The sequence below is a fragment of the Dama dama genome, chromosome 9 (assembly GCF_033118175.1).
Source record: "Dama dama isolate Ldn47 chromosome 9, ASM3311817v1, whole genome shotgun sequence".
Lineage (NCBI taxonomy): Eukaryota > Metazoa > Chordata > Mammalia > Artiodactyla > Cervidae > Dama > Dama dama.
Window position 1 is genome coordinate 91,251,024 of NC_083689.1, and position 12,893 is coordinate 91,263,916.

At 38.7% G+C, this 12,893-nt stretch overlaps 1 protein-coding gene across 1 annotated transcript in view; it reads left to right on the top strand.

The window, feature by feature from the left end:
• Positions 1-12,893, top strand: part of ADGRV1 (adhesion G protein-coupled receptor V1) — a 549,629-nt gene that overhangs the window by 95,658 nt on the left and 441,078 nt on the right. Inside the window, exon 25 of the mRNA XM_061151999.1 lies at positions 10,026-10,155. Within this exon, the coding sequence (XP_061007982.1) occupies positions 10,026-10,155 (130 nt within the window). The remainder of the gene's footprint in view (positions 1-10,025; positions 10,156-12,893) is intronic.

Sequence of the window (12,893 nt, forward strand, 5' to 3'; positions counted from 1 at the left end):
GGCTTTGTAGTAGAGTCTGAAGTCAGGCAGGTTGATTCCTCCAGCTCCATTCTTCTTTCTCAAGATTACTTTGGCTATTTGAGGTTTTTTGTATTTCCATACAAATTGTGAAATTCTTTGGTCTAGTTCTGTGAAAAATACCGTTGGTAGGTTGATAGGGATTGCATTGAATCTATAGATTGCTTTGGGTAGAATAGCCATTTTGACAATATTGATTCTTCCAATCCATGAACACGGTATGTTTCTCCATCTGTTTGTGTCCTCTTTGATTTCTTTCATCAGTGTTTTATAGTTTTCTATGTATAGGTCTTTTGTTTCTTTAGGTAGATATACTCCTAAGTATTTTATTCTTTTTGTTGCAATGGTGAATGGTATTGTTTCCTTAATTTCTCTTTCTGTTTTTTCATTGTTAGTATATAGGAATGCAAGGGATTTCTGTGTGTTAATTTTATATCCTGCAACTTTACTATATTCACTGATTAGCTCTAGTAATTTTCTGATAGAGTCTTTAGGGTTTTCTATGTAGAGGATCATGTCATCTGCAAACAGTGAGAGTTTCACTTCTTCTTTTCCAATTTGGATTCCTTTTACTTCTTTTTCTGCTCTGATTGCTGTGGCCAAAACTTCCAACACTATGTTGAATAGTAATGGTGAGAGTGGGCACCCTTGTCTTGTTCCTGATTTCAGGGGAAATGCTTTCAATTTTTCACCATTGAGGGTGATGCTTGCTGTGGGTTTGTCATATATAGCTTTTATTATGTTGAGGTATGTTCCTTCTATTCCTGCTTTCTGGAGAGTTTTAATCATAAATGAGTGTTGAATTTTGTCAAAGGCTTTCTCTGCATCTATTGATATAATCATATGGTTTTTATCTTTCAATTTGTTAATGTGGTGTATTACATTGATTGATTTGCGGATATTAAAGAATCCTTGCATTCCTGGGATAAAGCCCACTTGGTCATGGTGTATGATGTTTTTAATATGTTGTTGGATTCTGTTTGCTAGAATTTTGTTAAGGATTTTTGCATCTATGTTCATCAGTGATATTGGCCTGTAGTTTTCTTTTTTTGTGGCATCTTTGTCTGGTTTTGGAATTAGGGTGATGGTGGCCTCATAGAATGAGTTTGGAAGCTTACCTTCATCTGCAATTTTCTGGAAGAGTTTGAGTAAGGTAGGTGTTAGCTCTTCTCTAAATTTTTGGTAGAATTCAGCTGTGAAGCCATCTGGTCCTGGGCTTTTGTTTGCTGGAAGATTTTTGATGACAGTTTTGATTTCCTTGCTTGTGATGGGTCTGTTAAGATCTTCTATTTCTTCCTGGTTCAGTTTTGGAAAGTTATACTTTTCTAAGAATTTGTCCATTTCATCCAAGTTGTCCATTTTATTGGCATAGCGCTGCTGGTAGTAGTCTCTTATGATCCTTTGTATTTCAGTGTTGTCTGTTGTGGTCTCTCCATTTTCATTTCTAATTTTGTTAATTTGGTTCTTCTCTCTTTGCTTCTTAATGAGTCTTGCTAATGGTTTGTCAATTTTGTTTATTTTTTCAAAAAACCAGCTTTTAGCTTTGTTGATTTTTGCTATGGTCTCTTTAGTTTCTTTTGCATTTATTTCTGCCCTGATTTTTAAGATTTCTTTCCTTCTGCTAACCCTGGGGTTCTTCATTTCTTCCTTCTCTAATTGCTTTAGGTGTAGAGTTAGGTTATTTATTTGGCTTTTTTCTTGTTTCTTGATGTAAGCCTGTAATGCTATGAACCTTCCCCTTAGCACTGCTTTTACAGTGTCCCATAGGTTTTGGGTTGTTGTGTTTTCATTTTCATTCATTTCTATACATATTTTGATTTCTTTTTTGATTTCTTCTATGATTTGTTGGTTATTCAGAAGCGTGTTATTTAGCCTCCATATGTTTGAAGTTTTAACAATTTTTTTCCTGTAATTGAGATCTAATCTTACTGCACTGTGGTCAGAATAGATGACTGGAATGATTTCAATTTTTTTGAATTTTCCAAGACCAGATTTATGGCCCAGGATGTGATCTATTCTGGAGAAGGTTCCGTGTGCACTTGAGAAAAAGGTGAAGTTGATTGTTTTGGGGTGAAATGTCCTATAGATATCAATTAGGTCTAGCTGGTCCATTGTGTCATTTAAGGTTTGTGTTTCCTTGTTAATTTTCTGTTTAGTTGATCTATCCATTGTTGTGAGTGGGGTATTAAAGTCTCCCACTATTATTGTGTTACTATTAATTTCCTCTTTCATACTCGTTAGTGTTTGCCGTACATATTGCGGTGCTCCTATGTTGGGTGCATATATATTTATAATTGTTATATCTTCTTTTTTGATTGATCCTTTGATCATTATGTAGTGTCCTTCTTTGTCTCTTTTCACATCCTTTATTTGAAAGTCTATTTTATCTGAAATGAGTATTGCGACTCCTGCTTTCTATTGGTCTCCGTTTGCATGAAATATTTTTTTTCCAGCCCTTCACTTTTAGTCTGTATGTGTCTCTTGCTATGAGGTGGGTCTCTTGTAGACAGCATATATAGGGGTTTTGTTTTTGTATCCATTCAGCCAATCTTTGTCTTTTGGTTGGGGCATTCAACCCATTTACATTTAGGGTAATTATTGATAGGTGTGGTCCCGTTGCCATTTACTTTGTTGTTCTGGGTTCACGTTTATACAACCTTTCTGCATTTCCTGTCTAGAGAATATCCTTTAGCATTTGTTGACGAGCTGGTTTGGTGGTGCTGAATTCTCTCAGCTTTTGCTTATCTGTAAAGCTTTTGAATTCTCCTTCATATCTGAATGAGATCCTTGCTGGATACAGTAATCTAGGTTGTAGGTTATTCTCTTTCATTACTTTCAGTACGTCCTGTCATTCCCTTCTGGCCTGGAGGGTTTCTATTGATAGATCAGCTGTTATCCTTATGGGAATCCCTTTGTGTGTTATTTGTTGTTTTTCCCTTGCTGCTTTTAATATTTGTTCTTTGTGTTTGATCTTTGTTAATTTGATTAATATGTGTCTTGGGGTGTTTCGCCTTGGGTTTATCCTGTTTGGGACTCTCTGGGTTTCTTGGACTTGGGTGGCTATTTCCTTCCCCATTTTAGGGAAGTTTTCAGCTATTATCTCCTCGAGTATTTTCTCATGGCCTTTCTTTTTGTCTTCTTCTTCTGGAACTCCTATGATTCGAATGTTGGGGCATTTCACAGTGTCCCAGAGGTTCCTGAGGTTGTCCTCATTTCTTTTGATCCTTTTTTCTTTTTTCCTCTCTGCTTCATTTATTTCCACCATTTTATCTTCTACCTCACTTATCCTATCTTCTGCCTCCGTTATTCTACTCTTGGTTCCCTCCAAAGTGTTTTTGATCTCATCCATTGCATTATTCATTTTTAATTGACTTTTTTATTTCTTCTAGGTCTTTATTAAACATTTCTTGTATCTTTTCAATCTTTGTTTCCAGGCTATTTATCTGTAACTCCATTTTGTTTTCAAGATTTTGGATCATTTTTATTATCATTATTCTAAATTCTTTTTCAGGTAGATTCCCTATCTCCTCCTCTTTTGTTTGACTTGGTGGGCATTTTTCATGTTCCTTTACCTGTTGGGTATTTCTTTGCCTTTTCATCTTGTTTAGATTGCTGTATCTGGAGTGGGCTTTCTGTATTCTGGAGGTCTGTGGTTCCTTTTTATTGTGGAGGATTAACCCAGTGGGTGGGGTTAGACGATTGGCTTGTCAAGGTTTCCTGGTTAGGGAAGCTTGCGTCAATGTTCTGGTGCGTGGAACTTGATTTCTTCTCTTTGGAGAGCAATGGAGTGCCCAGTAATGAGTTTTGAGATGGGTCTATGTGTTAGGTGTGACCTTGGGCAGCCTGTATGTTGATGTTCAGGGCTATGTTCCTGCGTTGTTGGAGAATTTGCGTGGTATGTCTTGCTCTAAAACTTATTGGCTCTTGGGTGGTGGTTGGTTTCAGTGTAGGTATGAAGGCTTTTGGACAGTCACTTATTACTTAAAGTTCCATGTAGTCAGGAGTTTTCTGGTGTTCTCAGGTTTTGGGCTTAAGTCTCCTGCCTCTGGATTTCAGTTTTATTCTTCCTGTAGTCTCAGGACTTCTCCAACTATACAGCCCTGATAAGAAAACTTCTAGGTTAATGGCTAAGAGATTCTCCCCCGTTAGGGACACCCAGAGAGGTTCACAGAGTTTACATGAAGAAGAGGAGAGGGAGGAGGGAGATAGAGATGAGCAGGAGGTGAAAAAGGGGGACTCAAGAGGAGAGAGACAGATCTACGCAGCTGTCTGTTCCCAGAGTGTTCTCCGTAGCCCAGTCACCTACAAAGATTCACAGAATTGGATTGGGAAGAGAAGGGGAAAGGAGGAAATAGAGGTGTTCTGAGGTAGAAAACAGAGAGTCAAGATTGGGAGAGAATAATCTTCAGTTTAAAAATAGGGCTTCTCTTCTTTTTTTTTTGTAAGGTTATAGTATATTGAAAATGAAAATTAAGGAGTAGTAGAGGAGTACTAGAGGACTTTAAAAGAAATAAGAGAAAAAGAAAAATAGAGAATAGAAGAGAAAAAGGAAAGAAAAATAAAGAAGAAAAAAGAAAAAAAAAAAAGAAAGAAAAAAAAATTTTTTTTTTTCCCTAATGAAAAATAATCGTAAAAATCTATGGAAATGAAAGTTAAGGAGTAATGGGGGAGTAATAGGGGATTTTAAAGGAAAAGAAAAGAGAAAAAATAAAAAAGAGAAAAAAGTAAAATTATATCTAGGAGTTTCTCTGGAGCTGTTGTGGTCAGTGTGGGTTCGGCTCAGTTTCAGATAGCTCCTCGTTCCAGCTTACGCTTCTCGATATCTACAGGCCCCTTCCGGTGTAGTCGGTGTTTTCTAGAGGGATTTTAATCTGTTGCACCAGTCCCTTCTGAAGCGGTTCGCTTTGTTTATTTGGCTTCTGTTTGCCGGTCTCTTCAGAGCCTCATTTCCGCCCTGACACAGGCGGGCGGAGGTGGACTCTTATTCAGGTAGCTAGTTCCGTCGCTCTGCGGGGAGGGGCTTGCGCTGCCGGGAGGGGCTGGCGCTGCTTTCTCCGTCTGCGCTGCTCAGGCTCCCGGCCGCTCTATATGGAGCGCTCCCCGCGCTGCGCGAGGTTCCAGCCCTCGGGTGTTCCACAAAAGCGCGGAAGGAAAAGCTGCGCCTGCTCTCTGTGCCTTCCCCGTCAGAGCGGTCCAGGCAGCCAGGGGCTCGGTGGGCGCACTCTCCCCAGGTGTGGCGCGCCCCCTCCCTTCCGCGGACCCAGTCTCAGTTTCCGCTGGCGCCAGTCGGGTGCGCGCGCCTTCTGCCCTCCGCGTCCCCAGCCCCAGTCCCCGCCCGCGCCGGTCGGGTGCCTGCGCCCTGTGTCTCGCCGCGACCTTCCCCTCCCCCCTGCCTCCTGCCTCCGGCGGGGCTGGGCCGGTCCGCAACCTGTGAGCTCCTCTCTGGACCATCTCGGTCTCTTTGTTCTGCGAACGGCCGGCAGTGTGTTCGGGCCAGTTAATTTACTCTCTCTCTTTTGGTCTCCCACAGTTCATGTTGGCAACTCACAGAAGCTCCCTCCGATTGTCCTCAGGGCACTCAGGCCCGGACCCTACCCCAAGCAATGCCGCCTAAGAGCTCCCGGACGGATCTCCGTCCTTAGCTCTTTTGTCTCACTTTTTATCTTTTATCTTTTGTCCTACCTCCTTTCGAAGACAATGGGCTGCTTTTCTGGGTGCCTGATGACCTCAGCTAGCGATCAGAAGTTGTTTTGCGAAGTTTGCTCTGCGTTCAGTTATTCTTTTGATGAATTTGTAGGAGAGAAAGTGGTCTCCCCGTCCTACTCCTCCGCCATCTTGGCTCCTCCCTCCCCTTCTTTTCTTAAGGCTGAATAATATTCTGTTCTTTCTGTCTGTCCATCAGTGTATTTATCTATCTATATAATTTTCTTTATTCATCTGCTGACAGACATTTAGGTTGTATATCTTGGCTACTGTGAATAATGCTTCAATGAACATGGAAATATAGCTATCTCCTCAAAATAATAAATTTATATTCTTTAGTGAATTTATATCCAGTGAATATATATGCTGGACATATATCCAGGAGTATAATTGCTGGATTGTATGACAGTTCTATTTTTAGTTTTTTGAGAAACCTCCATACTGTTTTCCACTGTGGTTGTACCAATTTACATTCCCACCAGTAGCGTATGAGCATTCCCTTTTCTTCACATCCTTGACAACATTTGTTATTTGTGCTGTTTTTGATGTCAGCCATTCTGACGGGTGTGAGGTGATATCTCATTGTGGTTTTGATTTGCATTTCTCTGGTGATTGGCGATGCTGAGCATCTTTTCATGTGCTTGTCAATCTATATTCCTCTTTAGAAAAACATCTGTTCAGTTCTTTAGCCCATTTTTTAATTGAGTTGATTTTTTAAATGTTGAGTTGTCTGAATTGTATATATATGTTGAATATTAATCCCTTACTTGTCATATTATTTGGAAAAAAAATCTCTTATTTGATAGGTTGTATTTTCATTCTGTGGATAGCTTTCCTTGCTGTGCAAAAGCCTTGAGGTTTTATTAGTTTCGACTTACTTTTGCTTTTGTTGGTTTTGTGTCTGTTTTTGCGCCAGTACTGTACTGTTTTGATTACTGTAGTCTTCTGGTATAGTCTGACGTCAGGGAGTGTGATTTCTTCGGCTCTGTCCTTCTCAAGATTGTTTTGGCTATTTGAGGTCTTCTGTGTTTCAGACAAATTCTAAAATTATTTGTTGAATAAAAGGGGTGAGAGTAGGCATCCTTATCTTGTTTCTTATCTTAGAGGAAATGCTTTCTGCTTTCCTCCATTGAGTATGCTGTTAGTTGTGGATTTGACATATATGGCCATATTCAATCTCCAGTTGGATTATTATTTTGCTTAATAACTAAAACAAAATGAAAAAATATGTTCTTATCCTCCGTGACTGTCAGAAAGTTAGTACCTTTGGAGACCTTTTTGAGAATTTTCAGGCTATGAGCTGCTGAATGAATGTTCATGCAGGCATGAAAGCAATACGAATCTTGTACATCTCCATTAGAACTCCTGGATGATCAGGTCCCTTGTCAATTAGCAGTGATATTTTGAAAGGGATTTTTTTTTTTTTTTCTGAGAAGTAGTTCTCCACAGTAGGCTTAAATATTTAGTAAACTATGTTGTTAACAGATGTGCTGTCATCTCGGCTTTAGTGTTCCATTTATAGAGCACAGGTATAGTAGGTTTAGCCTCATTCTTAAGAGCCCTCGGGTTTTTGGAATGGTAAATGTGCATTTGCTTCAACTTAAAGTTACCAGCTGCATTAGCCCTTAATAAGAAAATTAGTCTGTCTTTTGAAGCTTTGAATCTTGCTGTTGACTTCTTTCTAGTTTTGAAGGTCCTCGATGATGTGTTCTTCCAATATAAGGTTGTTTTATTTACATTGAAAGAGTCTTTAGTTTAGCCACCTTCATTAATTATCTTAGCTAGATCTCCTGGATAACTTGCTGCAGCTTCTGCATCAGTACTTGCCGTTTCACCTTGTACTTCTGTGTTGTGGAGTTGGCATCTTTCTGTCAACCTTATGAGCTAACCTCTGATAGCTTCAGACCTTTTTTCTGCAGCTTTCTCACCTCCCTCAGCTTTTATGGGATTGAAGAGCGTTAGGGCCTTTTGTTGGAGAAGGCAATGGCACCCCACTCCAGTACTCTTGCCTGGAAAATCCCATGGATGGAGGAGCCTGGTAGGCTGAAGTCCCTGTGGTCACTAAGAGTTGGACACGACTGAGCGACTTCACTTTCCCTTTTCACTTTCATGCACTGGAGAAGGAAATGGCAACCCACTCCTGTGTTCTTGCCTGGAGAATCCCAGGGACGGGGGAGCCTGGTGGGCTGCCGTCTATGGGGTCTCACAGAGTCGGACACGACTCTAGTGATTTAACAGCAGCAGCAGCAGGGCCTTTTGTGGATTAGGGTTTAAGACTGTGGATTATTGTTTTAAGAAAATGTTGTGACTCATTTGATCTTCTATCTAGACCACTTCTATCTAGACTTCTATCTAGACCACTTCTATCTAAACTTTCTCCATAACATCAATAGGCTGTTTTGTTTTCTTATCATTTATGTGTTCACTGGAGTAGCACTTTTGATTTCCTTCAAGAACTTTTCCTTTGCATTTGAAACTTAGCTACCTGTCTCGCTGAATGGGTATGGGTTTTGGCCTATCTCAGCTTTTGACATGCCTTTCTCATTAAGCTTAATCATTTCTAACTTTTGATTTAAAGTGAGAGACATGACTTTTCCTGTCACTTGAGCACTTAGAAGTCATTTTAGGGTTACTTATTAGCCTAATTTCAATATTGTTGTGTCTAAGAAAATAGGCCCCAGGAGAGGGAGCAAGATGGGGGAATGGCTTGTCAGTGGAGTAGTCAGAGCACGTGTGACATGTATTAAGTTAGCTATTTTCTATGGATGTCTTTCCCTATGCCTCCAAACAATTATAACAGTAACATCAAATATCACAGATCACAATAGCAAATATAACAATTATGACAAAATTTTAACTATGGCAAAAATTACCAGAATGTGACACAGAGACAACTGAGCAAACACTATTGGAAAAAATGGTCCCAAATAAACTTGTTCTGTGCAGGGTTGCCACACACTGTTAATTTGTAAAAAAAAAAAACAAACAAACAAAAAAAACCCCCAAAAAACAGTGTCTGCAAAGTATAATAAAGTGAAGTGGAATAAAATAAGGTCTGCCAGTAGAAATTTGGGAGTTGGAAACATATACATAACATTAAAAGCTTAGAATATGGTATAACCTTGTCTAGAGATAGAGTCTAGGGAGAATCTGATGAAGAATAGCTTTTTTAGGTCCTAGGAGAATGTTAAAATTGCAAAAAACACAAGGATGAGCCAAAAAGGTAGGAAAAACAGAAAGTGTGATATCATGGAATACCAGAGAGTGAGGGAGTGGCCAATTGTGTAAGATATTGCTAGGGTTAAATATTATGGTTTCCTAAGACAGTCAGATGTTGTTTCTGTTGTTAAGACTTGTAGAATTACTCCTCTGATAACTGGACACTAGGCAAAGGTACTTTTTTTTCTTGAGCCCATGATATGTCTTTTATAGTTGCTGTTTTCTATCCTGTGCTTAACAGTCTTTCTGGAATATTTTTATGGAGATAGAGATATGTCTTGACTAGTTTTGAGTCCTAAGCATCCTAAGTGGTGTCATGCACATGGTATGTGTTTGAAGATATTGAAAAAAAATTAATAAATGAGTGATTAAGTGAATTGGTACTTGGGTTCCTCAGTTTAGTTTTAAGATCATTAATTGTTTCACAGGATGAAATATAGTTGTCCACAAAACCTAACCGTAGAAAAATTTAAACATCTTTAAAATTTATTCTCATGACTTGAGAGGAAAATGCTTATATTAGGTAATGGGAGAAAAAAGGACCCTAAGACTTCAAGTAACTCTTTTTCTCTTAGTTATGAACTTTTCTGATGGGAAATCTGTATTATGAGTTTCATTTGAGAGTATAATTAAAGAATGATTAATGCCCAGTGGATCAATATTTATTATTGCTAGGGAAAATGCCATTATTATTATTATACCCTAGTATTTAAATTACTCAGTGATGTAATCCGAATAGTTCTCAGTATACTTAGTCAAAGGAATTTCATATATCTCATTGAATTAATTGTTTAGGAATTTGTGGATGTCACCTATACAGATTTCTTATTTGCCTTAATAGTTTTTTGATGAATAAGCAAGTAAGAGAAATAAAAATCCATCTACTTTATTTAGTTTGAGAGTATTTATTATTTAGAATTTATATTAATCACTGTTCATAGCCACTTAAATGTTTTCAATTTTATATTTATCTGCATCTGTTTCAGTATTTGTAACAATCTGGGACATAGTAAACATTCTCATCTTTTACATTCATACACAAAATAATTATAATCTAATGAACAAATCTTTTATTTATATTTCAGAGTGTTGCTGGCACCTTAGAATTTCAACCAGGAGAAAGATTTAAATACATTTCTGTAAATATCACTGATAATTCTATTCCTGAATTGGAGAAATCCTTTAAAGTTGAGTTGTTAAACTTGGAAGGAGGAGGTAAGAAGGGTGACTCAAAAATATCAAAAGTTTACTTGTCCACTCACTATGATAGTGGATTAAGTAAATAAGTTTCTTTTGAATTAACCTATTGTGCTGGTTTTCCCTCTTTCATTACCCTTTGGTCTTTTCCTAAAGTAGATGTGCTTTTATAGTGAAATAATTTAATTATACTGAATCACCAAATTATAGTTATCGTTTATAGTGGTGCCCCTAAAATCATCTCTCCTTCTTCTTCCTTATTTCAGTTTTCACAGTAGCTCCTTTAGCTATATCCAGTTGTAGAATAGGTCAAAATTAATCCCTTTAGGAAACCTATTATGAAGTGATTATCAATAAAGCAGGTTAACAATATTCTCAGTTCTAATATGCTGAAGACTCTGATTTATCACAGACTTTTGGAGTCAAAAATCCATTTTATGGCAAAACTCCTCTGTATTGAAGAGAGGCTGCTTACAGTCTTTATTTATCCCAGATAGATTAACTGTATATGTTTCTTTGCAGAAGTATCACTCTGTTTGATTAGCAGGTGCTGCTGGGGGTTTATAGAACACATGAGATGTGTACCATATTATCTTTGTAAGTGTAAGAATTTGAGAGTTGGTATTCATCAGATCAGTCTCTTCCCTTACAAAAGCTGGTATTATTATCTTGTTATTATTTTTATGTTTTGATGAAGAAAGTCATAGTACTGAATAAGCCATCCAAGGGGGAGAAATCGGGTAGGACAGAAGTACTAAGATTGTCTTTTAGCATTAGTGAGACTTTGGGGAAGTATGACAGAATTTTCCCATGTTTGCCTTCCCTGTTCTCCCAAAGCCCAGGTGAAACCAGAGAGGACAGGTCAGGGAAATGATTAAACAGCATCACAGCTTGGTTGGCTACATAGAACAGTAAAAGCAAGCTGGACACCCTGCTGGACTGGTGTCATGTAACAGGACCAGCTTTGCTTGTCTCAAGCAAAGAGACAAGTCCTCCCATTTCCAGATCATTATTTTCATGACAGGACTTTGTTAATCAGAAGTCACTGTAAAGTATTTGAAAAGTTGCTTTTTGTATTACTTATTGTGAAAACTACTTGGGTAATAGAGAAAATGTTAGTGAGCCTTACCTAATATTGATTGTTAAGGAACATCAGATTTTCTTTAGAAATTATATTTGTGATCATAGTGTTTACTTGTGATTTTATAGAGGAGCTTCCTTCTATATCGGTAGAATATACATCGGTATGTATTATTGGGCACGAGAACTCATTTGAAAACCAGTTTTGCACTTTCCTAAGTCAGCAGTACTGGCAGAGAAGCTGATCCTCCCAGCCCGCCTTGAGTGGGGATTGGAGGTAGAGGAACCTAGATGCAGGCCTCCATTCCTTGAGTCATAGCTGGGCTGCCTAAGAGGTGAGATAGCTTGTAGAACTAAGCTTTTGGGAGGATCAAAGGAGAAATCCTTATTCCACACTGTTTTGCCTGTAAGACCCTTCTACATATGACAACCACCAGAGTAGGTATTGTATGCTAGTCGGGGTACATTGGGATTAAATTTTGCCCCTCTTCCTTGTAACCTGTGGTTAATATGGAAGCATAGCCATGCACTGGATATTCCCTGAAATCCATTTTGTCTCTAAGACTGTTTCAGGTTTTGGGTGTCATCAGTTCTCATGTCTGGTATATCCCAATCCCGGGGAGGGGAAGCCCGGAAGAGCAGGGCAGACCGCCTCACATGTCAATCAAGGATATGGTAGAAGCACATAGGTGTGGATGTCGTCTTGCTCTTCTTCTTCCTTTTCCACCGCTGCCCTTCCTGCCTTCTTTGTTTGCAAATACTTGGTAAAATAATGGTTGGCTTCTGAGATGTAGTGGAAATAAAGTTAGAACCACTTTCCCTTTCTGACAGTCTTCATATATTGCCAAGGTCCCTCATTTTCTACAATATCATTTATTTGGTCTTTACTGCAGTTCTGTATAAAAGGCAGCAGACACCTTTTATAGGTGAGAAAAGTGAGGTGCCAAGGGCTTTCATGACTGGCTGAAGGTTTTACAGCTGGTGTCTGTCACAGCCAGGACTGAAGCCGAGGTTTCTAGACCACTTGTCTAGGTGCCGAAATGTGAGAACTTAAGTGTGTGGCTAAAGGGGAATGTTGGATGCATTCCCCCAGTTTTTGAATTAGTTATTGTACGTGGGCTTTTCTGGTTGCTCAGATGGTCAAGAGTCTGCCTGCAATGTAGGAGACCCAGGTTTTATCCCTGGAGAAGGGAATGGCTACCCACTCCAGTCCTGTTGCCTGGAGAATCCCATGGACAGAGGAGCCTGGCAGGCTATACACCATGGGATTGCAAAAAGTCAGACATGACTGAGTGACTAATACACATAGTGTTGTGAGTGGGATGGTGACTGTCACAGGTTTATAGGACTAAGTATAGGCTGATACATACACACAAATATTTAAAAATATTTATATGAACAATGAAAACAATTTACACTGCTGTAAAGTGAAAATTTAAAAGTAAAGCTAGTTAAATTGGCAGAAATGGGAAGTACCAGTTGGAACCTATGTGGATTATTTTTCTGAAGCTATGAATGAAAGTTTTATAACTTGGTAGTTTGACTAATGTTATACCATTACCACCTAATCTGTTTTATTTGAAAGAATGCATGTCTAGTATTACTGTATTTTCCTCTTTGCTGGATATGTTTTAAGCACTCTCAATTTTCTCATTGTGTCAATGTATGTTGTGTGG